Genomic DNA, 27,934 nt, shown 5'->3' with positions numbered 1-27,934 from the left:
TTTGTATTAAAATGTATTTTCGTCGATAAAAGCGCGTTCTAAATGCAGACAAATATGTATGTACACACGATGACGTAACACATTCCCATGTGTTGTGACTGCTATGGTAACGTAACCCTTATATCAGTCAAGACTAAATAAGTTGCAACAGTAAAGGAAGAGGTTCAGAAAGTTTAACTTATTTTATCATTTTCTGTTCAAATTACACTTAATGTTCTTAAACTTATATTAGTGTAATAATTCTGATAAAAAGAAAGTAAAGGTTTGAGGGTTACACAACGGAGAAATCGACAGAGGAATTGACGTTTATAAATCAGAACCGTTCACAGGATTAACAAAGCAAAGTGAGGAATCATTCGTTAGGGAATCTCGTAAAAAAATATCGCGACTGGATGAAATCTATTTCCGACACGTATTGCCCAAATACCAAATCTTTCAAAAGTTACCGTATGCATCGGAAGACATATAATCGTTTAAAAAAATATATTAAAGATGAACCGGACATTTTCAATTTGCCACAAAAATGTGAAGCTTCGTCGAGGTAAGCTACTAGCAGTTCATAAAAATATGGCTTAATTGCTTCAAAATATATATCTTACATTACAGACACGCTGTAATGTTTGATTACGTATTTCTATTTTCCATATAAAGTATATATTAAATTTTGTAAAAAAAAATATATAAAATTTGAAGCAGTACCACAGCGCCGAAGACAAGGCAAAAAAGAATTGCTTCCAAGGATGATTATTACATGGCACTATGTCGGAAAAGAGCCGAATTTCGGATGCATCTGATCAAGAAGATCAAAGGACCGATGAGACGCGACGAAAGTTGGCGCGAAGGCAAGATGGAAATTTACAGCGACTATGCGAAAGAGCAAACAGTTTTAAACGACGTCGACGATATTACTGACATTTGGCTCACGGAGGAAGACAAGAATCTCTTGAGGTATTACTACTACATTCTCCATGAGGTTGACGACACTCACGCAGGTACCTTAGATTCTGACACGTTAAAGAAGATAACGAGCATGGTGCCCCCCGAATGGCAGAAGAGATACGACGAATGCTTCAATCGATTGATTAGTGAATTAAAACTTGATTATGTTACGAGCATGAAAAAATCCATCGTTGACTTTGTGCTGCAGGAGCCTTTCGAGGAAGCACTCTTTACTATGGTAAGTATGATCGCATAAAGAAGCACAGCCGATCTTTTAGCGCCAGAGCCTACCGTGTCTTCAGATGCCCGAAATGATATGTAACATATACAGGGTGTCCCAAAAAGGTCGGGACACCTAAATATCTCTCTCGGGAAATATAAGTTTTACAAAAAAATGTTTCGAATAGAAGTTATATGGTTTAAAAATATCTATTTACTGATCCTATCAGTTTGATCTTGGGTTGCATAGCCAAGGTCAGGTCAAGGTTATTATATTGATTTTCTTAAATGGAACACCCTATTTTTCATTCAAGAATCTAATTGCTGATGTCGAGAGCTTTCCAAAACGCTATAATAAAATATTTTTTCATGAAGTACTTTTCAAGTTATAATGCTTCAAAGTTACAGTATCGCCGGCACAAGCATTACCCAAGATATGTATAATACTTCGCAGAGGTTGCCCAGGCAAATCGACATGTCTTTTGTGCTCGGAGAAAAATTGGAGAATAATGCAACCTCCAAGGTCAAACTGATAAGTAAATAGATATTTTTAAACCATATATAACTTTTGTCCGAAACACTTTTCTGTAAAACTTATATTTCCCGAGATATTTAGGTGTCCCGACCTTTTTGGGACACCCTGTATAGGATGAAGTATTATTTCACGAGCAGTGTAACATTATTTCGAGCGCTTGATGTTGGATCAGCGCGGCGTTCGACATGCTCTTTTGCCGATAATCCTATATGGTCGCTCTTCACACCAGATTGCTTTTTGTGATTACACCTTACGATTACACATTGCAGCCGTTGCTCTCCCGAGAAATCGCCGAATTGTTGTCGCCGGAGTACAGTATTAAATACAAAAAAAGAAGATTCAAATTGGAGAAGAGATCGATCATGCTGTACCACCCATGCATACGCAAAACTTTAGATTACTGGTACCGTGAATATGGGTTAGTGGATTAAAATGGCACATATCATTAGAGTATCATTACACGCGAAATGATATTTGGTCCAGTATAATCCCGTAATTCACAGAGAGGCCAAACAAATAGACACGCAAGAGTTGACATCGTATGGACAATCGTACGATCTTTCAAAATTCGATTACAAATTCTTAAAAATTCTCAAAATCGCGAGCGACGATCTTCTCGCTCGATGGTTGCCAAAAATCTGCAATATTTTACTCACAGTAAGAAATTTATTGTATAATTTAAGCGGTAAGAAAGTACTTTTTATACATAATAATTTGTAGCTGATGTCTCAAAATCTCTACATTTATATGTAGGCGTCGAAGAAGGGAACTTTACCACCCGCGAATAATCCGCAATATAATAGATTCTTTAATTGCCTTGCCTACGTCATGGAAGATCAACTGCGAGACTTGTGCTTACGTTCGATGGATGACTATATTAATTATCTCAAGGATGTCGGTGTAAGTGTGTATATATATATATACTTTTAATGTATAATATATTTCAGTCCCTAATACATAAAATACAATTATTTTGAATAGTATACAAATTGTGGTTTTACTATATACGTTGTGGTACGAAACACGTCTATCGTTTTTGATCCTACATTCAAAGCATTTGCAAACGGGCTTTCAATGTTGCTGAATTCTCTTTATGATGCTGTAACAACGTTACCACGAGCGGAAGTAAAACTCAAGTGGATTTATTCGGATAGTAGTTCCGCTGAATTGCTCAAGGTATACATAATATTGAATGGTTTAAAAAATATTATATACCGTTTAAATAAAAATATTAAATAATTAATAAAAAATATCAATATTAAATTTTACATGATCGTGAGAATTGAAACTAATAAGAAATAGGCCGTAACGTCAAGCTAGATCTTGGGTGCTTCTATAATTGCGAATTTATACAATATATAATACTATGTACGTAAATTTTTAACTGGTCGCCGAATATTTTTCAGATTTGAAACACAAACTCTACTAAACTATCATAGTAATATTACGAGTTAAATTGTTAGTCGTGATATTACTGCGATAGTTTAGTAGAGAGCTTGCATTTCAAGTATATGAAAAAATTTGACGCGCAGTTAAAAATCTACAAATATAATATATAAATTCACACAATTATATAGAAGCACCCAAAATCCAATTTGACCGTTATGGCCTGCTTCTCATTGGTTTCAAAAAATATCATTTTCAATAATCATTTAAATATTATATTCAATATATAATAATTAAAAATTAATAAAATTATACATATTACAATAAAAAAAATTATAACATTAGAATTATTAAATTCCTTTATGCTTTTACAGCCAGTGATTACTTCAGATCTCCTTGAGCAACATGCGAATGTCATATCAAATTTAATTGAACAATATAAAACTGATCCAGAAATGCAGTTGTATGAATTCGATAAATATATAAGCTTGATAAATAATAAGGACATCAATTATATTCGGGACTTTTTGAAGACTCAACCACCTAATCCATACCAGAAATATTGCGAACTTGTTGATTATTATGATCAATTGAGCAAGAATATTCCATTAGAGTTTTACTGGACATCTTTTACTAATCTTTTTGAAGTTCGCAGATATCATATTATAGAACATCTCGCATCTACAGCTGCTCACCTGAAAGGTGAATTAATTTCAAGAATGGTCTCTGATTATCAACAAAAAGTTCGAGCGTACGTTTCTTGCGGATCTGACTTAACGACTAAAAATTGTGATAATCAATTTGTTATCTAATAATTTTTAACTATTAGTATAGGAGATGTTTATCAAAACATCGCAGATCGAGCATTAAGTATACCGCCAAATACATCAGAACTCATGAAATTGCAGGCTTTTATATATAAATCTGAAACGGAGACTGTTTTTGAATTAGAAACTCAATTGCGCGAAGTAATGAAATATATAATATTTTTATCAGATTATCATCATTTAACGCCTGTTGAATTAAAAAACAATAATTTTGCTTTTCATTGGTAAGCATATTTTAATGACATAATAATTTAATTCGCAATAAAATTTGTTTTGTAATTACATATAAAAGAATAGTTTGTTTACTGATAACATAATTACATATAAAGGAAAAGTTTAACTATACATCTAGAAATTTTGAATAATGTGAATAATTGGAATTTTTATTCACATTGCATGTTCAGGTATCACACAATGCCTGAAATTTTCGAAAAGCATCGAGAAATAATTGCAAGTAAAACGGGCGAGTATCAAGCAACACTTAAAGCCAGAATCGAAAAATTTGAACAGGATCTTCAGATTTATGCGAAATATTGCAACGAGTTGCAATATTGGGGCAATATTGAGGAGATACAACGATACAAAAAGAAAGCTACGAGTCTCGATAAAAAATTAATCGCTGCTATGGATATAATTGTAGAATTCAACGATGAAGAAAAATTGTTCGGATGGGAAATGTCACAGTATCCCTTAAGAAAAAAGGTAATACAAAAAGGTTGAATTTTATTGGTTCAATATAGACAAAAGAAGGGTAAAGAGCCAGTAAAGTGGGGCCACAACCTCGCTTTAAGAGACCCTAAGCCGTAAGAAATTGACCAATCACAGTAATATTATTTTTCTCGCATTCAACTATGATTGGTCAATTTCTTTTGGCTTTACGGCTTAGGGCCTTTTAAAGTGAGATTATGGACCCAGTCTAATGTAACAAAGAACTTTAATTTAAATCATGAAAATAAAATAATTACAAAGAACATACATTTCAACGCTGATCGGGTCATTCTCAAGGTTACAGTGAGTATATCACAGATATAAAATCGTTACAAATCTATAATTACGTTATCTGACTTCGTCGAAATCAGCTGTTATTGTAAATTTGCTTCAAAAATTTAAAAACCACTTATGCTACCACGATGTGGATTATTATCTTTTTATGGTTTTCTCTCTTATTAACGGACTCTCTCTCAATATTTATATCGATGAGAGTATTACTTTCTTACTATCTTGATTTATCAACAACTAATTTATTCTGATTTAATTGACTCGCAACATTACACAAAATGAAAAATGCGAAAATTTATATATTTGTATAAATTTTATAGATTTGTAACGATTTTATATCTGTAACATTGAGAATAACCCGATCGGCGTCGAAACGTATATGTTCTTTGTAATTATTGTATTTTCATGATTTAAATTAAAGTTCTTTGTTGCATTACTAGCTCTTTACCCTTCTTTTGTCTATATTGTTTTATACTTACAGAGCCTTATTATTAGTTATTATTTTTATTGGTTCACATTTATCTGTAGCACATATATATAATATACTCGTATTTTGAAGCAATCTATTGACATAAATAAATTATAGAAATGATCACAAGTTCGAAGCTTTTGTAATTTTAAGAATATATTAATTCCCGGTACTTTACATCTACATTTTCTATCTCATGTTATTTTTTTTATACGAAAAGAGTAATATTATTTTTGATAATATATTAATAATATATTAGACAGCTGATAAGTTGGCACCCTACAAAAGATTCTATGACATTGCCTGTGAATTCTTAATTAATTATGAAAATTGGACTGAAGCTATGATAGGCTCACACGATCCCGAAGTGATCGAAACTGAAACGAGCAATGCATATCGTATGATATACAAGTTAGAAAAGGCTTTTCAAGAACCTGCAGTGAGAAAGCTGGCAGAAATCGTAAGAACAAAAATCGAAGATTTTAAAGAGCATATGCCGGTGATACTGACTCTCGGGAATCCTTCTCTGAAAAGTCGTCATTGGGAACAGATTTCGGAAATTGTTGGGTTTCCGATAAAAGTCGATCAATACATGACGTTGGCCAAGGTAAAGGCAAACCTAACTGGTTTGTCATTGGCTACAGATCGTAATCGTGTTTACATCCGCAGATTCTCGACTATGGTCTAGGCGATTATGTCGCGAAATTTGATGCAATATCTGAGGCAGCTACTAAAGAGGGTAATTTGGAGAGGGCTTTATTCAAAATGTATTCAGATTGGGAGGACATCGCTTTTACCGTCAATCTTTATCGTGACACTGGCACATATGTTATTGCTAGTGTAGAAGAGATACAGCTATTGCTCGACGATCATCTAACAAAAGCCCAGACGATGAAGAATTCTCTTTACATAAAGCCATTTGAAAAAGAAACCCTGTAGGTTTACAAAGCTTTTATAATTTTTTAAAGAGAGAGAAAGTTTCAATTTCTTTTAGTTTTGCTATTTTAATTGTCAAATAAAATTTATGATCAGTATGATCACTTATCATTCTATGCATCTTATTATTTTATCAGAGAATGGGAAGTCAAGTTACTTTTGTTACAAGATATCATGGATTATTGGCTCAAAGTTCAAGCAACGTGGATGTATCTTGAACCAATTTTCTCATCGCCCGATATACAGCAACAGATGCCAGAAGAAAGTCGACGATTTAGCGCCGTAGATAAAGTTTGTAATTATTTGTAACGTAGATAAATTAAATCATCTCATTATCACTTGCATGCAATATATAAATTTATAACAATTTCAAATTTAAATTATGTCTAAAATAGATCTGGAGAGAACTTATGACGATCGTCGCGGTTAATCCAGCAGTTTTGATCGTTGTCGATATCGACAAGATGCTGGATCGCTTAAAAAAATGTACTACTTTGCTTGAATTAGTGCAGAGAGGACTTGCCGCTTATCTAGAGAAAAAGAGACTCTTCTTTCCACGATTTTTCTTTCTGTCTAACGACGAACTTCTAGAAATTTTATCAGAGACAAAGGATCCCACGCGGTATTATATGCTTTATTGTGCTGATTATTATCATACATGTTCAATTTATAACTGTTTATTTTAATTATAGAGTACAGCCGCATTTAAAAAAGTGTTTCGAGGGTATTGCAAAATTGAGATTTACCGAAGTCATGGAAGCCACAGCTATGATGTCATCCGAAGAGGAGGTGATTATTCTTGAGGATATAATCGATACGACTGCTGCACGAGGACAAGTGGAAAAATGGCTCCTCGAACTTGAAAGTGATATGAAAATAAGCGTGAAGGCTCAGGTTGTTGAAATCGATAACACAAGGAGATGTTACATTAAATCATTAAATATATTATTGGTTCGATTTTTTTCCAGGTGATACGAGCTAAAAATGCTTTCCCGACTAAAGCTAGGAGTCAATGGGCTCTGGAATGGCCGGGACAGACTGTTCTCTGCGTTAGTAAACTATACTGGACGGCAGATGTTACTGATAAGCTTCCAAAAGGCTTCGAAAGTTTAAGAGATTATATAGAAACGTGCACATACGAACTTAACGAAATTGTCAAGCTCGTCCGTAGTAAATTATCGACGCAGAATCGAGTGACTTTGGGTCGGTATTTTGTTTATTAAGAAAGTATTCAATTATAACGATTCAGAAATCACTCTCTTTTTCATATTTTTATTTGCAGAAGCTGTAGTAACGTTAGATGTTCATAGTCGTGATGTGTTGGTGCAATTATGCGAGCAAGGTGTAAATCAAATAACAGATTTTAAGTGGCTTTGCCAATTGAGATACTATTGGATAGTGAGTAGATTCAAATACGCACAGTCTTCCTCTTGATCTTTCTTTTCAGTTTATTATAATTTACATTTTTTTAATTCTCGTATATATGTATACTCAATGTCGTCAGTATGAAAATTTATGCTTTTGTTCTATAGGACGATAATTTGTATACGATGATGATAAACTCTAAGCTAGGCTATGCATATGAATATTTAGGCAACACGTCGCGATTAGTGATCACGCCACTCACTGATCGATGCTATCGTACCTTGTTCGGTGCTCTCAGCCAGCATCTTGGCGGCGCTCCAGAAGGACCTGCTGGAACAGGAAAAACCGAAACTACCAAAGATCTGGCAAAGGCAGTTGCCAAGCAATGCGTCGTATTCAATTGCTCGGAAGGGCTAGATTATATTGCTCTGGGAAAATTTTTCAAAGTACGAACTGGAAACATTTAATCTGACAGCTTACACAAAGATAATTATATAGGATGTCCTATTTTAATCAATCCACTCAATTTTCTTCGAAATTATTGATATACAAAAAGATGTTTTATCGTCAATAACTTCGAATAATTGATTGGTTTGATTAAACTTTATACGTCCTATGTCAAGCGGAAGTTAAAAAATATTTTTTTGTCCGAGTAATATAAGTAGAAAAATAACTTGTCATAACAAATAAAAAAATGTTTCTTATTCTAAATTTATATCAAATTCAATAGGGATTAGCCTGTACTGGTGCATGGTCTTGTTTCGATGAGTTCAATCGTATTGATTTAGAAGTTCTATCGGTAGTGGCGCAGCAAATATTAACTATTCAACGAGCTATACAGGCAGGGAAGAAGAAATTAATATTCGAGGACACAGAATTAACATTGGATCGTACCTGCGCGATATTCACTACAATGAATCCGGGATACGCTGGCAGAACGGAATTGCCAGACAATTTGAAAGCTTTATTTCGACCGGTGGCTATGATGGTGAGATCAATAATCTATGCTTTGAAAAAAATATGTTTTATTTTTCTGTACAATTATGTTGTATTTTTTTAATAATTAATTCAATAGGTACCAGATTATGCTTTAATAGCCGAAAACATTCTGTACTCATATGGATTCTACAATGCAAGGCCCTTGTCTGTTAAAATAGTTATGGCTTATAAATTGTGTTCGGAGCAACTATCTAGTCAGAATCATTATGATTACGGTATGCGAGCAGTAAAGACTGTCCTAATAGCGGCAGGACATTTGAAATTGAAATACCCAGAAGAAAACGAGGACATTTTAATCCTGCGTAGTATAAAGGATGTGAATTTGCCTAAGTTTCTTAGTGAAGATATACCACTGTTTCATGTATGTCTATACGTTTATGGCCGAATGTGAAGGAGAGATCATAAAAAAAATATCATTTTAGGGTATCGTCTTGGATCTTTTTCCAAGTGTTCAACTTCCTGAACCAAACTACGTGTACTTAAATGCGTCCGCATATAAAGCATGCGAAGCTGCTAACATCCAGTGCGTTCCTACGTTTTTAGAGAAAATTCAGCAAATATACGAGATGATGTTAGTCAGACATGGATTTATGATCGTCGGATACCCCTTCGCTGGCAAGACCACGGCCTATAGAATGCTGGCCGACGCACTTGAAATTTGCGAAGAAAATGTAAATGTTCCTAACACATTAATTGTTACTTCAGTTTCGTTAAAAAGGACAACAACTGTAACAGTAATGAGTTAGATCAATTAAATTTAATGTCAATTTCAAATAGAATTGGATAAACGAGCGCAAAGTGGAGATAACGGTGATCAATCCAAAGGCAATAACTCTTGGACAGTTGTACGGGCAATTCGATCCAGCGTCTCATGAATGGAACGACGGTATTCTGGCTATCAGCTATCGAGCTTTCGCAACTTCGACAAACGACAATCGAAAGTGGTTAGTCTTCGATGGTCCGATAGACGCGGTATGGATAGAAAGTATGAACACTGTTCTTGACGACAACAAAAAGCTATGCCTGATGAGTGGAGAGATCATTCAATTAGCGCCGACGACCAACTTGATATTCGAGCCATTAGATCTAGCAGTTGCTTCACCGGCCACGGTATCTCGTTGTGGTAAATAGGATTTTTAATGGCAATAAGCCAGATTGAAATCTGAAATTAGATGATCAACGAATTGTTCAAAACAGGAATGATTTATATGGAGCCTGGAGCATTAGGATGGGAGCCTTTATTAAATTCTTGGATAGCCAAATTGCCAGAAGTGATAGATGAATGGCTACGAGTCTTTCTGTACGAATCGCTATTCCTCAGATTTTGTAAACCTCTTTTTCACCTATTACGTCGGTATAACGTAAAGGTAGAAGATTTATTCTTAGCATAAATAAAATTACATATTATAAATATTGTTCACACACTCGTACTTATTAATTCGCAGGAGATATGTCCGATGCCTGATTCAAATCTTTTACAATCTATTACTTATCTCATGGATTGTTTCTTGGATGACTATCATAATGAAGAAGTAGTAAAAAATTTAAGCGAACTTGATCTTCGAGCACAGCTAGAAGTCGGAATCAGATAATTAAATGGTTAATAAAATATTGTAAGTTATAATGAATTAATTTTAAATATTTGTGTAGGGTTCGTTTTTCTTTTCGTGCATTTGGGCAATGGGCGGTACTTTGGAAGCCAAATATAAGGAATCATTTAGCATTTTATTCCATGGGCTTCTGGAGAAAGAATTTCCTCTGGTATTAATGAAAATATATAAGTTACGAGAATCAATTCCACCACCTTTAAAACCCTATATATTTGTCATGCCAAAGCATGATCTGGTATTCGATTATAGATTTATTAAAGAGGTAAATTTGCAAAAATTTTGATATCTCTGGATAAAAAAATATTTTTGTCTTTTAAGAAGACGTTTTATAATATTTTGCTAAATTTATATTACTTTCTTTTTTATTAGGGCAAAGGAAAGTGGAAATTATGGTCGGACGAGCTATTACTAGCACCCCCGATTCCTCGTGACATCCCTGTCAATCAAATAATTGTACCGACCATAGAAACAATACGATACACGGCACTTTTTCAGATGCTGGTACAACACCAGAAGCCAGTACTCTTTGTAGGTCCAACAGGCACCGGGAAGTCAGTATATATAATCGACTTCCTTTTGAAGAAAAATAATGCCGAAATAAATAAACCATTGTTGATTAATTTTTCCGCGCAAACCACTGCTAATCAGACACAAGATATTATTATGAGCAAATTAGATCGCAGGCGAAAAGGAGTTTATGGTCCTCCTATAGGGAAACGGTGGATTGTCTTCGTAGATGACGTTTCCATGCCAATGAAAGAAACGTTTGGGGCGCAACCGCCTATAGAATTATTACGGCAATGGTTGGATCACTGGCAATGGTAAATCCTGAATTGTCACTTCTTAATATTAATATCTAATTTTTTAATTTTAACTTATAATTTTGTAATAAAGTTACTACATATGTTTCAGTATTGTTTAAATAGTACGTGGACAACTTGAAAAGTCTTAAGTCAGAAAGAAAACATTTTTTCGAAAAAGTTTTATTTTATTTTTCAATATAATCTCCTTTTAATTCAATACACTTAGTCCAGCGGTGCTCCAATTTTTTCAAGCCGTCCAAAAAGTACGATGGCTGAAATTCTGTAAAATTGACGTTCGTGGCGGCGATGACCTCCTCATTCGACGCGAATTTCTTTCCTCCGAGCCAAATCTTCAGGTTTGGGAACAAAAAGAAGTCGCATGGGGCCAAATCTGGAAAGTATGGTGAATGAGGCAGTAATTCGTATCGTAATTCGATCAATTTTGCGGTGGTAATTGTGGATGAATAGGACGGTGCGTTGTCGTGATAAAACAACACTTTTTTCTTGGCCAAATGAGGACGTTTTTCCTTCAATTCTTTGTCGAAACGATCCAGCAAGTCGGCGTAATATTTTCCCGTAATCATTTTTACCTTTTCTAAGTAGTCGATGTGGATGATGCCTTTAGAATCCCAAAAAATGGTTGCCTTCCCAGCCGATGGAACTGACTTAGGCTTTCTTCGGGGCCGGTTCACCAGACGAAGTCCACTGCTTCGATTGTTGTTTTGTTTCAAATGTGTAATGGTGAATCCATGTTTCGTCCACGGTCACATATCGATAAAAAAATTCTCGTGGATTGTGCTTAAACAGATCCAAACGCTCCTTAAAGATGGTCATACGCACGCGTTTATTCTCCATAAGAGATATAAGAAACTTTTTAAGTTGTCCACGTACATTAAATTTAATTTTAATAAGATATTCATAATTTTTATTAATTTCTTATTGACAGGTATGATAGAAAGGAAGAAACACTAATAAAATTGATTGAGATCCAATTAATGTGTGCTATGTCGCCACCAATTGTAGGGAAAGATGTCACGCCACGATTCAAACGGCACTTTTTCGTTTTGGCAATATCTGAATTCCAAGACGACGTTATGATTACGATATTTAGTAGGATTGTTTTGTGGCATCTCGATACGAGGTCTATAAATGTTTAAGATTTACAAGAATATTCACAGAATACATTTTTAATTTATTCCGAATAAATATTTTATCAAGATGTATATAATACAATACAAATAAAAAGGGGCGAAGAACCGATCATATAACAAAGTCAAAAGACTTTATTTTTATTCGTATTGTTATATACTTATAGAGCCTTATATTAATTAATATTTCTATGTAATACATGTAGTATATGTTTCTTTACATATTTTAGGGGTTTTAGTAAAGAATTTGATCCATGCATTGATCAAATTGTTTTAGCAACACTAGACATATATAAAGAGAGCTTGCGCAATCTGTTACCAACACCTGCAAAATGTCATTACACGTTTAATCTTCGAGATTTCTCTAGAGTTATTCAGGTTATCTAACACTTTATTATTCGATTTATTATTATCCATATTTTTGAGAAAAATTCTTTATCAATTATATATTATCATTATTATGTAGGGAGTACTTTTATCAGTTCCAGAAACTATGCCTGCACTGTCAAACATGAAACGATTATGGGTTCACGAGATACTTCGTGTATTTGGAGATCGTTCCGTTGACGAAACTGATGTTATTTGGCTGATACAACAAATAAATGTGATACTAAAGAAACGCATGGAAATCTCGTTAGACGATCTTTTTGAAGATTTACTTCCACAGCAGGGACAGTATATAAGAAAAGTAAAATTTTATATCCTTCCATTAGCTAGAATAGCTAAATAAGAAAATTATGCTTTGACATTTCATATTCTTGTACATCTTTTGTAGATCACTATAAATGAATTGCGAAATTTGATATATTGCGATTTTGCTGATGCTAAGGTAGACATTCGTTTGTACCAAGAAGTTAGCGATTTAGAACAATTACGAGAGATCGTGGAAACATATCTTTCTGAGTATAATTCAATGACGAGGAAGCCTATGAATCTGGTATTGTTCCGGTAAATCTGTCTTACATTTGATGAATATAATACTAGCATTTAATATTCAATCTTATGTTAAATATGAATGTGAAGGTTCGCAATCGAACATCTATCGAGGATAGCTCGTATCATCAAGCAACCACGAAGTCATGCCCTCCTCGTCGGAGTCGGTGGATCTGGAAGACAATCTTTAACCAGATTAGCATCACACATTTGCGACTACGACATATTTCAGGTCGAACTTACGCAACAATATGGCCAGCACGAATGGCACGAGGATATCAAAATTATTTTGAGGAAAGTCACAGCTACCGAATTGCATTCGACCTTTTTCTTCAGCGACACGCAAATTAAAGAAGAAACTTTCTTGGAAGATATCAGTAATATGCTTAATTTAGGAGAAGTAAGTAAATGACTTATTGATTTATTTACTTCATCTACCATCTTGATGCAAAGATTTTTCATGTATATCTTTTTACTCCTTAAAAAAAGTTAATAATTTTGATTGTTATTTAGGTGCCAAATATATTCACGGCTGACGAAAAGGCCGAAATATGCGAAAAGATGAGATTAATTGATCGACAACGAGAACGAGCGTTACAAACGGACGGTAGTCCTGCGGCGCTTTTTAATCTATTCGTACAAATCTGTCGCGATCAATTACATATTGTTGTCACTATGTCTCCCATCGGTGACGCTTTTAGAAATCGGATTAGAAGATTTCCGGCTTTAGTGAACTGTTGCACCATAGATTGGCTCCAGGTATTAAAATAAAAGATAATAAAATAAAATAAATATCAGATTTTATCTCACTGTTGTTAAAAAAATTATATATATGTATAAATAATGTTACATCGTTAATATCATCGTTCAAGCCATGGCCTAAAGATGCATTGTCCGCCGTCGCGACGAAATTCTTGGCTCCCGTTGAACTTACTGATCACGAACGAAGTGTCGGTATTGATATGTGTCAATTCTTTCATGTGTCTACTCAAAAATTAAGCGATGAATTCTTAGTTCGTTTGAATAGACACAATTATGTGACGCCTACATCTTATCTTGAAATGATCAAGACTTTTCAGACTTTACTGGACAAAAAGCGTGGGTAAGAGAGAGTATGATTTCGTTAAGCTTCATAATTTCCTGCTTAATTTTTCATAATGTTGCAGAGAAGTGCTGCACACTAAAACACGGTACGAAGGTGGATTAGGACAATTGGATAGCACGCAGAATCAAGTAACAGAGATGCAAAATATGTTGAAGCAATTGCAACCAAAATTGATTGCGGCTACGCAGGATATCCAACGAATGTTGGCTGACGTTGAGAAAGAAAATCAGGAAGTCGTTGAATTTGAGAAAGTAGTTAAAGTCGATGAAGTCGCGGCTGAAGTAAGATCATAGAATTCCTACTGATTTTTGCTCATTACGTTATTATGCTAATAATATATATTATACAGTAATGTATCAATGCTAACAGTATAATATATTGAAATTGAATTACAAACAGCTCAAATAAATTAACAAATTAAAATTAACGTATATTAATGTTATCATAATATAATAAATTTATAGATATATTTAATATATATAACCATTATTGCTCAAATTATTCTTGACCTGGGAGTATAATATATTAATATTTTTAAAAAAATATTAATATATTGTCAGCATATTAATATGCATATAATATTATTGATATATAAACACAAATGAATTGAAATTATGCTCCTATATACATATAAAGTTATTGTCATACAGATAGTCGCGAATAAAGCAGCTGTGATAAGAGCCGAATGTGATGCTGATTTAGCTGAAGCTATGCCTATCTTAAATCGAGCCCAAGCAGCATTAGACACATTAACATTGGCAGATATTGCAATAGTGAAAGCGATGAAGCATCCGCCATATGGCGTGAAGCTAATCGTGGAAAGCGTTTGCGTTCTCAAGGTATAAAACAATTGTGCAATGAACGATGGCATATATTATTATTCGTAAAAAATTTGGTATGATAATGATTCAGATTCTTAATTTTATTGCTTATATATATTGCAATTTCAATAAATTATTACAGCAAATAAAACCAGAGAAAGTACTGACAAAGGAGGGTACGCAAATTGAGGATTACTGGAAGGCCGCTTTGAGGATGCTCAGCGATGTTAAATTTTTAGACTCGCTACTTCAATTCGATAAGGATAACATACCGGATAAAGTCATAGAAACGATACGGAAAGAGTATCTGGTCAATCCGGACTTTGATCCGAAAAAGATCAAAAAAGTGTCAACAGCTTGCGAAGGATTATGCCGTTGGGTCATCGCAATGTCTGAATACGATATAATTGCGAAAATCGTCGCTCCCAAGAAAAGAGCTCTTGCACGAGCTGAAGATGACTATCGTAATGCTACGGAAAAATTAACTATGACGAGAGAACAATTACGCCAAGTACAGGTACGCATTTCGAATATCAACAAGAATGCGTAGGCGGCTGGAAAAGTTTCTGCAAACGATATAAAAAAAAAAAAACAAGTAAAATTTGGTAAATGGCTTTATTTTTACCGAATTTTACATGTTTTTTTTTTTCATATTGTTCGCAGAAACTTTTCTATCAGCCTAACGTAATAATTCAAAATAATAATCAATTTCTAGAAAAATAATAATAGTACATTTATAAATGAATATATATATAAAAAATTTAATTTTTTAAAATCTCTATTAGAAAAAATTGTTGGATCTTCAAGAAACTCTAAACAAAAGGAAAATAGAGTTTCAAGCGATGTCGGATCAGGTGGCGGATTGTGAAATGAAATTGAAGCGAGCCGAAGATCTCATTGGAGGATTAGGCGGTGAATATACACGATGGTCTCAAACTGCTGAGCATCTGGGCGACAAGTAAGACTTATTTAACATGGATCTTTATTTATAATTATATTGCAAATTTTCTTTTAATTATTAATTTTAATTATAATTTACATTATAATAAATTAATTTGATATTTTTCTACTTTCTGTAGATATTATCGGCTAACGGGGGATGTGCTAATTGCTTCCGGCGTAGTGGCTTATTTAGGTCCATTTACTATGCCGTTTCGCGTGCAGCAGATAAACGAATGGGTACAACTGTGCACGAATATGCAAGTAATTTGCAGTTACAATTTTTATCTGCGCGATGTACTTGGCGATCCAGTTTTGATCAGATCATGGAACATCGCCGGATTGCCCGCCGATGCATTTTCTATCGACAATGGAATTATCGTTACGTAAGTAAGTTGTAATTTCAGTAATACACATCGTATTACGCAATGCCTGTATTTTTTTTTTTAGAAATGCCAGAAGATGGCCGCTGATGATAGATCCACAAGGCCAAGCTAATAAATGGATAAGAAACATGGAAAAAAAGAATAATATAAGTATTATTCGATTAAGCCAACTTGATTACGTCAGAATTTTGGAAAATGCGATACAATTTGGACAACCGGTGTTGTTAGAAAATGTAGAAGAAGAGTTAGATGCCATTCTTGAACCAATACTTCTTAAACAGACATTCAAGCATGCTGGTGCATGGTGCATAAAACTAGGCGATGCTGTAATAGAATATAATACAAGCTTCAGGTAGTCTTGAATTATACGTACAAATAAATCGTTGTATTTTAAATTGTATATTAACAAAAGCTCATTGAGATAATATATCTTTATTAACAAATTAACCTGACGATGGGTAGCAAAATGATTTGTCACTAATTTTATTTTATTAGAAATAATTTTGTTTTTGCAAATTATTTCGTCATGATTTTGTCATAACAAATTGATTTAGACAAGAAAACATAAGTAGAAAACATAAGTACATAGAAAATTTGAAGTATATTTTTACATAATATATACTAATCATATTGATACATACACAGGCTTTATATTACGACAAAATTAAGAAATCCTCATTATCTGCCGGAAATAGCTGTAAGAGTAACTCTGCTGAATTTTATGATAACACCGAGCGGTCTCGAGGATCAGTTGCTCGGTATTGTAGTTGCGAGAGAAAGACCCGATTTGGAATCAGAAAAAAATGTTTTAATCGTGCAGAGTGCTGAAAACAAAAAGTATATTCTGTAATAGTATATACTTTTATATTTTACACGATTTACTTATATCATTTCTTACTTTATCTAATAGGATGTTGAAGGAGACAGAAGATAAAATTCTGGAGGTACTTTCTGTGGCAAAAGGTAACATTCTAGAAGACGAGGAAGCTATTGACATTCTAATGGTGTCTAAAAATTTAAGCGACGATATTCAGGTGAAACAAACAGCCACGGAAGTTACAGAAAAGTCGATCGATGCCGCGAGATTACAATATCAACCCATCGCGGCTTATTCGACTATACTTTTCTTCACAATAGGTAAATCAATCGTGCAAGATCAATAATACCAAGGTAAGTCTTTAAATCGGATGTTTTTACCGGATTAATTTTTTTTCACAGCATCTCTAGCTAACATAGATCCAATGTATCAATATTCATTGATGTGGTTTGTGAATCTATTCAACATGGCTATTGATCATACGGAGCCGACCGATAATATTGACCAACGTCTGAGAGATTTGACCAAATACTTCACATATTCCCTTTACGTTAACATCTGCCGATCTTTATTCGCTAAGGATAAATTATTGTTCACATTGCTTCTCGTTTACAATCTGCGTGGGACAAGCGACACACCAGAAACCGCGAGCCAATGGTTATTTTTATTAACTGGTGGAATAGGTTTGGAAAACCCGTATCCTAATCCTACCGAGTGGCTGCTCGTAAAACATTGGGATGAACTGTGCAGATTGGATACTGTTAAAGGATTCGAGGTAAATGTTTGTATTAATCGATTAAAAAATCGATATTTATAGAATATGTTTGTCAATTCCGTAGGGCATCAAAGATTCATTCTCCAACGCAGTTAACGACTGGAAGAAGATATTCGACTCGAGAGAACCGCAGAAAGAACTCTTCCCAGCGCCATATAGCAAATTAAATTTATTCGAACGATTGTTGATTTTGCGATGTATTCGTCCCGATAAAATTATCTCAGCGGTACAATTGCTCGTGGAAGGTAAAGAGATGTTACAAGTGAATATCAATGGAATGAATTTGATAAATATAATTAATTACCCCAATTATTCATATTGTAGAACAAATGGGTCCGCAATACGTAGAAGCACCACTTTTCGACTTAACGTCTTCTTTTGCGGATTCCGACTGTTGTATTCCATTAATATTTGTCCTAACTCCTGGTGCCGATCCGGCGCAAACTTTGTTGACATTTGCTGACGAGCAAGGCTATGGTGCCAATCGTCTTTTTTATCTGTCTCTCGGCCAAGGTAAGTACATATCTACTGTGTGAAAATTTATCCCTGATGAAAAAATTTCGCTGAAATTATTCCACATTTTGGAACATTTCAACAAAATTGCTGAAAATTTACTGAAATTTGACTGAAATTGAATTTTTTATTTAATACATATATACTAAGAAATTGCTGGAAAAATTTGATTAACATTTTTCTGAAATATATTGTTAAAAATGAATTTTCCTGAAAGGCTGAAATTTTTGTTAAAAAGTGTTTCAAAACGTAAATTAATTTCAGCGAAATTTTTCCCCATCGTATAAAATTGACTATGTTATTGTTTCAGGTCAAGGTCCTATAGCGGAAAAATTAATAAGGGACGGTGTAATGCATGGTAATTGGGTAGTATTGCAAAATTGTCATTTGGCCAAGAGCTGGATGCCGACTTTAGAGAAGATATGCGAGGGTCTGATACCCGATACGATTCACCCTGATTTTCGGCTCTGGTTAACTAGTTATCCGGTAGAGCATTTTCCCATATCAGTTCTTCAGAACAGCATTAAGATTACAAACGAACCGCCCAAAGGGCTCAGGGCCAACATTTTGAGATCCTACGCGAGTGATCCAATCAGTAATACAGAATTCTTCGAAAACTGTATTCAAAGCGAGTATTTCAAGAAGCTACTGCATTCGTTGTGCTTCTTTCATGCTATCGTACAAGAGAGAAGGAAGTTTGGCCCAATTGGCTGGAACATTCCATATGAATTTAACGAGACAGATCTAAGAATCAGCGTTTTGCAATTGAAGATGTTTCTGGACGATTACAAGGACGTGCAGTTTGACGCTTTGATGTACCTCACGGGTGAATGCAACTATGGGGGTAGAGTTACGGACGAGTGGGATCGTAGAACATTGAATACTATTCTGTCAAAATTCTATTGTCCGTGAGTATTAGTATATTGTATAATTTTATTTTTCAATTGAGAAATTATACTTATGTCTTTACTTAGAAAACTATTGACTGATGAAATATACTACTTTGACACATCGTCTACTATTTATTATTGTCCGATCGTTAAGGAATACGAAGAATATATCGCTTACATCCGGAAACTTCCGATAATTACAGAACCAAGTGTATTTGGGATGAATGAAAATGCCGACATACTTAAAGATCAGCGAGAAACAGATCTATTATTCTCTTCACTGCTACTTACTCAGGTAACTTTATTTAATTTTTCATGAAAATAATAATGTTATGTATATTGTATATATTATAATTATCATCTTTTTTTATCGAACATTATTCAGGATCGAACGGTATGTAATCATAATATTATTATAAAAAAATAATAGAATTTTAATTCATGTGACAATTATACTAACTGTTAATAAATTTTATACAATTATAAAGTGTTAAATATGTATTTTCTGTAATTATTTTCTTTTTATTGCTCGACTTCAGGATCTTTGGAAAATTAACAAGGTATGTTACATATCGCTTTTTGAGATTACAGTCTTATATGCGCACGTAACTTTAATAAACCTTAATTTGATTTTTTCTGAGCCTGAGGTGGAATCTTAAACTAAATGGGCTAAAACGACTTGACTTCAGTAAAGATAACGAAATCTATTATCTTTTCTCCTAGGAAGCTGTTAAATCTGGTTTAAGGCAAACGTCTGATGATGAAATAGTTTATGGTGTCGCGACAGAGATCTTGGACAAGCTTCCAAATGATTACGATCTCATTACGGCACTTGCTAAATATCCTACATTGTACAGTCAAAGCATGAATACTGTGCTAGTGCAAGAGATGGACAGGTTTAATAAATTATTAGGCTGTATCAGGAATAGCCTTATTAATGTACGAAAAGCTATCAAAGGTATATGCCAATAAAAAAAAATTCATATACGCGAAATATTGTCAATTTGAAAATTGAAATAGCATCTTAAAAATTATATTATCGCAATACCGCAATACTACAGGTTTGATCATAATGTCCTTTGAGCTTGAAGATATTTATGGAGCAATCTTGACGAGCAAGTTACCTCTTTTATGGAAAACAAATTCTTACCCCTCCTTAAAACCTTTGGGCAGTTATATCAATGACTTTTTACAACGTTTAACATTTTTACAAGTAATTATTTATATTATTGTACTTTAAACGTTTTCTTTTTCTTGATCTTGAAATGTTTTGAAACAAACATGAATTTGTTTTAAACAGCAATGGTATGAGGAGGGACCACCCGTTACATTCTGGTTGTCTGGGTTTTATTTTACGCAAGCGTTTCTAACTGGGACACTGCAAAATTACGCACGAAAGTATCAGATCCCTATAGATCTTCTTACATTTGATTTTGTAATTCTGAAAGAAACTGTCTTCACAATCACGCCCGAGGATGGCGTTTACGTTTATGGATTATTTTTGGACAGCGCAAGATTCGATATGAAGAAAATGTGCATAGAGGAGAGTTTTCCCAAAGTGCTTTACGACAATGTACCTTTTGTAAGTAAATTCATTTCCCAAGAAAAAAATATATATTTATAGATCAATGATAAAATTGACCTTTTCGCAACATTTTCAGCTATGGCTGATACCAAAGAAGAAGCAGGATATTGAAGAAAGGCAATCGTATGTTTGTCCGCTATATAAAACCACGGAACGTCGTGGGATATTATCCACCACTGGTCACTCCACGAACTTCGTCATAGCCATACTGTTGCCCACAGAGAAGCCACCCGAACATTGGATTATAAGGGGAGCGGCTATGCTTTGTCAACTCAGTGAATAAAATAAACTAATGTAACATTAATTGTGCTTCTCCCTTCTAGTTTCTAATTTCCCCATTACAGTAGTCTAGATTATGTTATCTTAGCATAATGTATGAAAAATTATTTTTGGTGCTGTATCTTTGCTTTGTCGTGCGCAAATTGACAAATTATGCCCTAATAGCATACTTTATTCGGATATATCTTGGGGATGTTTTTAGAATGTTCGAAAAACATACGGACGTCCTATTTAGAAGTCTGTGTTATTAATCATCTGTTTGTTCAAACGTAAAGCTGATGGCATTGTCTTATTTTCTCTTCGTTTTACGTCGTTTTTTTAAAGAAATACGTTCAAAGTAAGCTTTCCATGCTCTTTGGATAACCTTGGCGGCTCGGTTGCGTCTGAACAAATCCAGTTGTTTGGTGAAAGCTATCATTAGCGCGATTTCTCGCTCCTTTTTGAATTGAGCATACAGCTCCCGTTGCAGGGCCAGCCGATCCTAATGAAAAAAAATTAATGATAGTTTGGAAAAATTGTACATGTTGAATTTAAGATTAAATATCTTACAAACCTCCATTTCTTTAATTTTTTCTTTAATAATTTCGTTGTTTTTTGATAATTCTTCTTTTAACGCGTGAGTCGTGCCGATATCACAATCGTATTTAGCAAGAAGCACAATATATTGTTGTTCAATGTTTGCACTGAATTATAACATTAATAAAATTGATTATTACAATTACTTATTTATATTTCTGGATAATATAACAGATATTCTTTAATTAAACGCATCTTTTTACGGACATTGTCCCACATTTACCATATGTCAAAAAGTTTTTTTTCGGATGCTGCATTGAATTCTGTAATGTTGTATAATCTGCGCTCTGCTAAATCTATTTCAGACTGTAGTATCTTTTTTTGTGTTTCCTCTCGTTCCTTTATATTTATCATTTCTCGCATTGATTCCTCTCTACAAATAAAAATAGTTAAGGAATTACAATACAACAAAGCAACGTGAATTTTATTTTAATAAATAATAAATTTCTCATTACATTTCTTTTGGTATCTCTACTTCGGATGTTTTCTTGATACTTCGTATTATCTCTTCCTCATTATTTACGCAGGAAACAATATCCCTTAGAAAAATTGTAGACCTCGAGTTTTGTTCTTCAGACATTTCCTGCAAAGCTGTCGTAGTAATTGATACTTTAGAGTGTGTTCAAACAATGCGTATTTTACAACAACAGTTATCCTTCAATAAATTTACCTTCGAGTTCCGTCAATACTTCCGCTATTTTCGTGCGGCAATCGTGCAAATTGATAGTATGCATACATTCTACATCGGGAGTTTTCTTCATACGGGATGTAACAAATTTTTTGAAAAGCTTAATGAGATCAATGATTTCTCGAAGCAATAGCGAATCATCGACTTCACATTTTTTAATCTATTAAGTAATAATAAAGGATAATATGATCAAGATTATTTTTTTTTAAATAAACAAAAATTACAAGTGGCTTTAAAACTAAAATCTTAAAAAGGGCATAGAACTATAAGGCAGGATGTAAATTGCGATAGTATTAAATTTAATTCTCACAAATAGATAAACGCATGGAATGGAAGTAACTCGTTACTTGTAACGAAGTTACAGTTACAAGTTACTTTTTTGATAACTTTTAATTTTAGGAATGTAACATTTTTCAGGACTTTCAGTGTGAAATTAACGCATTATCCCTATAGACGTATAATATTATTTAATATTAAGTAATATTTTAGGCATATTCTTAGAATATTACATGTAACATTTTAAAAATATTTTTATAAAATATTAAATAAAATTTTTGAAATATTAATGGATGATTATATGTTCATTCTTGATAATATTATACAATTATTGAAAGTAACGTTACTTAATGTTATTGTAATATTGTATGAATATTAAAAACTGTTACACCGCGATTCAGTTTAATAAGTATACGTTTAAAGACTGAAAATGATTTTGGCGCGTAATTATAAAATTGGATATACATATGCATGTAAAATCACACCGAAATGTTATTGCAGCTTAGACTAATAAGACTTTTTCGTTCATTGTGAATTAAAATTGCACTAATATAAAAGTAATTAAAATTAATAAATACGTTTAATAATATTTCAGGAATATTAAAGGAAATATATCAAGGATATTATATAAGTAGACATATAACATTCATAAAATATTCTCTTTCAAAATATTATAATAACTTATTTTAATTTTTTATTAATATTTATATAACATTCTATAGAAATATTTTACGCCTATAGGAATCACATTGGTTACGTTTAACCATTGATATATTTTCTTTTGTTCTTTGTCAGATTGGCTGATTGGAGAAAAATTATTGAAACTTCGGAACTTCTATTCGACAGCCAATCATGTGTGTTCTAAAAGTTTGTGGTACATACGACGAAATATTAAGTTTGGAATTGAGTGAAAGTTGCTGAAATAAATATGAAATAAAATTATATAAGAATTAAATAAGAAAAATTTTGTGAGAGGTATCTAAAATAAATACTTTTTTAAACAGAAAAAACGTAAAAGAAAAAAATTAATACTAAGAAAACAAAGAAATAAATTCATTTAAATCAAATGTAAATTTTGAAAAATACCGATTCCTCTATCCTGTTCGTAACGCTCGTCAAAAGTTTCTCCATTCGAATTATCGAAATCTCGATGTCTTCTTGCTCGCTCATTATCCTTTGTCTCTGAGACTTCATAGACAATTCATATGATCTCTTTACTCGCACAATTATCTAGACATGATGTTATAATATATCTAACGATCCAACAGTATACGTACTCCTATGGTTACCAACCTTGCATTGGTGCTTTTTATGCAAAAATCGATGATATGGAGTGCTTTTCAACTTTCTGCCATCTGAAATTATATATAATATTTTCAACTTGAAACATCATTTTCTAAAAATCTATCGTTAAAATGTTAAAAATAACGCTTTATTAATTTGTATAATTTAAATAATAAAATCTGATTTAGAATATTTTTCAAAAGTATCAGAAATAAGTTTGTTACTTTTTTCGTTCTTTTATCACGCAATAATTATTATATTTTCTGTATAGCAATATGAACATATACATAATAATTATAAAACCCAGTGAGAAATGACAATGGAATCGTCAACGTGAATCGAATTGATGATTTCGACGTCAAATATCAACATGATGTCGATTTTATTATCATTTCTCACTGGGAAGCTTATATTTTATTAGCTTTTTTGCTATTATATGCGTGATGTGCGTAATTTATATATAAATAAACAATATGAAGTCAAGGGCGATATAAGAGTCAATAAAGATTTTTGTTCAACAATAAAACATATAATTAATAACTACTTTCGATAATTATAATTTGATAAACATTAACATAACGCTAATTCGCCTTTAAACAGATAAATATGATAATAAATAAGTATATATGTATAAATAATGTTACAAGTTTCAGTTCTCGGATTGAGTCCTCTCCTCAGACATATTAAAAAGCGGCGGACAATAAATTAATCGATAAAAGATCGCTCGTTCAATTTATATATATAAATAATTTATATATATAAAAATATCATTTTTTCGCGCGATTTTTGTTTCGCATCGTTGTGCAACAGATACAAATTATTAGAATGTCGATAGGAAAAGAATATAATCCCCTCTAGACGTTTCATGATACTCCGAGAGAAGGCGTTCCTCTCTCTGTGGGCTCGATGAATCGCGCACACGCACACACAATATATATATACACGCCGTAATAATCTCAATCATCTGCTCCGCCGTAACTTCTGCGTGTGCGACCGGAATTTAAACGTGACGTTTTGATAGAATTGCTATGACATCACCGGGGTCCGTTGCACTTCTCAGGCCGACATTCGATCTAAGAAGCAACGAGTGCGTAATGCGAATGTCCGTCGACGTGTGATTGCGCGGCTCCTGTCGTTTTGAAAATTATAACGCCACACCTATAAGTCACGCGATTTATTTATCACAAACCTACAGGCACGTATATACACTTATCTGCGGCACCAGCATATTTCGTGTAGCTTGGCTGTGATTATCTATAACATAACGTTGTCCTGTGTACGATCTCCTGTCGAGGATCGCACAAGTGTATACGAAACATTAGACGTAGGAAGGCGATAATTCCCGAACGCGCGAAACGTCTTTATGAGACTTCCTTCCCGTAGCGGTGAGCAGATCTACGTGTAGAACGTTGCTGCGGCAAAAAGTTGTATTCATGCCTTTCTGTCTGAGAGGTAACGCAACTTGCAAAATGGAAGAATATTCTGTTGCGTCTGATGTGTCAGTGGTGGATGTGTACGATATCGCATCGGAGATTGGGAAGGAATGTGAGAAGCTCATAGATCTGTTTGGTGTGGAGTCGGTGACCAATTTAATGCCAAAGGTAATCAACGCTCTGGAGCTACTTGAGAATCTCGCTACTAAAAATGAACGGGAAAATACCATGGTGCAAGAGCTGAGTACCAAGATCTCTCAGCTGGAGAGCGATAAGATTGGAAAAGCCGAAGATAGGCAACGATTTGAAAAGGTAGCCGATGGTTTAACAATTATGTAGTTAACAACATTTTAGTACAATTTGTAATTCATGATCGTATATTTGATATCACAGTTATGTATTTGTCAAGTTTATTTCATTCTTTTAGGAACTGGAACAAATTGAAGAACACTGGAGACAAGAATCGCGTGACTTGGTAGCAATGGTTACTAGATTACAAGAAGAAAATAGACGATTAGCCGAATCTCTGCATGAATCACGTAGTGATAGTCAGTACAGCAGTAAACAAACAAGTACTAACACCAATTAACCAGTTACTAATCCAGTAATTATTAAAAGGTTTTGTTAAACGTATGGAAATACGTTTGACAGAACAGTGTACAAATTAACAAATGAATGAAATAACTGTTTTTATTAATTTTTAGATATCACAGCCAGTCAAGAAGTTGATATAGCAGTCTTGCAACATTTGAGGTCTATGATAGATAAACAACGAGAGCAGATTCGTGCTAGAGATCGAGAATTGTCACAAAAAACTACAGAAATTGAAAATGTAATTGGTATTTATGTCCAATCTGTTGATGATGCACAAATCTCAACAGATTATGCACAATCTGATTTCTTTAAAATAGACATAAGATATGTTTTTAACATAAATATACATATATCTTGTATCTATTATACTTGAGATATACATTTCCAAGAGTATTTTGAAATTTAAAGAGAAGATTTTATTTTAAAATTATGTTTCAACACACACATGAAAATTTGTGATTTTGTTATAAGCTGTACATAATAAATAATATGTGCTGTACAGTTGAGTGCTCAAGTGGAGAAACTTACCGTACTGGGACGGGAATTGAAACGTAAACAACGACAAGCGCAAATGCAAGCACGAGGTTTAGTGGAAGAAAGGGCCGACTTTTTAGCTCAACTGCAGGATCAGAATCGGGAACTTCTAAAACTTCGGGGACGACTTGGCATGGCTAAGAAAGAAAATGAAGATTTGAGTAAATTACAAGGCTGTCCCGATTTGACGAACAAAGCGATTTATGACCTAGATGATCCTGATAGACCCAGATTTACGACTGCCGAGTTAAAAGAAATTTTACACGAGCGAAATGAATTGAAGGCAAGAGTTTCGGATCTCGAAGACGAATTAGAATTATACAGACCAAAACCGGAAATGTAAGTCATTGAGAATAATTGAAATTCATGTATGTAAATTCTTCGCTTCCATAAAAAATATTCGTATTCTTTCATGTTGTTTCAGTCCTGAGGATGACAAAGATGCACCCGTGCAAGGACCGCTTCCTTATGAACCAGATGATGCGCCATGGAAAAAATCCTCTGAATCTGGAATTCGTAAATTGTATGTGTTTATCATTTTCGTTTCTTCGTATTTGTGTGTAACATATAACTAAAGCGATTTTAAACTTTACTTTAGCTTCCGAAAAATATTCTCCGAGTCTAGCAGCAGCTTTCTCGGAGGTAGCAGTCCCAGACGAAGTCTTTCTAGTCTTTCAAAGATGGCCCTATCTGGTAACAGTACCTGTGATACATCTATATAATGCTTTTTTAAAAATGCGTTGGATAATTTTAAGTAATTAGAACTTGTCGAGAACGATAACCAAGGATGACGTCGCTTAGGACTAGACTTTTTATTTATGTAATCACATTCTCTGACTGCTCGATATACATACAATTTTACATCAGATATTTTAACGTAGAAATAGCAATTCCTGTAAGAAAGATAGTTTGATATTGTTGAGACCTGGTTCATAGTAGATAGACGTGCATGCGATGAGTGAATAGAGAAAATACTAGATTTGTATAAATCTATAATATATAACAGAAAAAATTTGTGTGCATGTACATAATTGTATAGATGTCAGAAAAAAAAAAGACAATGTGTATTTAGTTGCACAATCTTAGTACATTATAATATTTCTCTTTTTTTTTTCTATTTATTCCCCTTTACACGTTGAATTCATTGAAATTAATAGATACGTACGATATTCGTAATGTATGTAACAAAAAGATAGCATCAGATTAGAAAAAAAATATTCCAGTTTTTTCGAACTCACTAGGTGCGTGTAGTTTCAAATGTGCATTGATGA

At 33.5% G+C, this 27,934-nt stretch overlaps 2 protein-coding genes across 2 annotated transcripts; both read left to right on the top strand.

Annotated features, from left to right (window-relative positions):
- Positions 1–69: 69 nt before the first annotated feature.
- On the top strand, positions 70–21,729 carry LOC108777662 (dynein heavy chain 7, axonemal). Its single transcript, XM_018544605.1, is given in 49 exon segments — positions 70–74; positions 295–373; positions 375–541; positions 694–1,177; positions 2,447–2,593; positions 2,675–2,869; positions 3,454–3,830; positions 3,909–4,130; positions 4,311–4,608; positions 5,634–5,981; positions 6,044–6,309; positions 6,448–6,601; positions 6,706–6,932; positions 7,003–7,204; positions 7,279–7,513; positions 7,593–7,708; positions 7,843–8,121; positions 8,406–8,663; positions 8,751–9,035; positions 9,097–9,345; positions 9,452–9,797; positions 9,872–10,041; positions 10,120–10,251; positions 10,325–10,546; positions 10,654–11,105; positions 12,034–12,228; positions 12,466–12,613; positions 12,702–12,923; positions 13,011–13,183; positions 13,259–13,568; positions 13,682–13,927; positions 14,041–14,270; positions 14,335–14,554; positions 14,924–15,112; positions 15,237–15,611; positions 15,880–16,052; positions 16,174–16,419; positions 16,484–16,771; positions 17,065–17,256; positions 17,330–17,556; positions 17,638–18,011; positions 18,076–18,256; positions 18,336–18,524; positions 18,835–19,432; positions 19,499–19,709; positions 20,138–20,372; positions 20,476–20,627; positions 20,715–20,996; positions 21,076–21,729. Coding segments are annotated over 49 exon segments (11,778 nt in total). The 3' UTR covers positions 21,283–21,729.
- A 3,752-nt stretch (positions 21,730–25,481) lies between these two features.
- Rilpl (Rab interacting lysosomal protein like) lies at positions 25,482–27,586 on the top strand. Its single transcript, XM_018544629.1, has 6 exons — positions 25,482–25,847; positions 25,963–26,107; positions 26,240–26,367; positions 26,632–27,002; positions 27,088–27,186; positions 27,262–27,586. The coding sequence occupies exons 1-6, from the start codon at positions 25,536–25,538 to the stop codon at positions 27,383–27,385; spliced, it is 1,179 nt and encodes a 392-aa protein (XP_018400131.1). The 5' UTR covers positions 25,482–25,535; the 3' UTR covers positions 27,386–27,586.
- The last annotated feature ends 348 nt before the right edge of the window (positions 27,587–27,934 follow it).

Source organism: Cyphomyrmex costatus, unplaced genomic scaffold, assembly GCF_001594065.2.
Source record: "Cyphomyrmex costatus isolate MS0001 unplaced genomic scaffold, Ccosl1.0 scaffold455, whole genome shotgun sequence".
In the NCBI taxonomy this organism is placed as follows: domain Eukaryota; kingdom Metazoa; phylum Arthropoda; class Insecta; order Hymenoptera; family Formicidae; genus Cyphomyrmex; species Cyphomyrmex costatus.
Note: the sequence above shows the minus strand (reverse complement) of the source record. Positions and strands in the feature narration are given on the sequence as shown.

Excerpts from the sequence above, each read along its gene's own strand:
- Rilpl (XM_018544629.1), top strand. The coding sequence starts at position 25,536 with ATGCCTTTCTGTCTGAGAGGTAACGCAACTTGCAAAATGGAAGAATAT. Across the intron at positions 25,848-25,962 it reads ATAGGCAACGATTTGAAAAG|GAACTGGAACAAATTGAAGA; the intron begins GTAGCCGATGGT and ends TCATTCTTTTAG. Across the intron at positions 26,108-26,239 it reads GTACAGCAGTAAACAAACAA|ATATCACAGCCAGTCAAGAA; the intron begins GTACTAACACCA and ends ATTAATTTTTAG.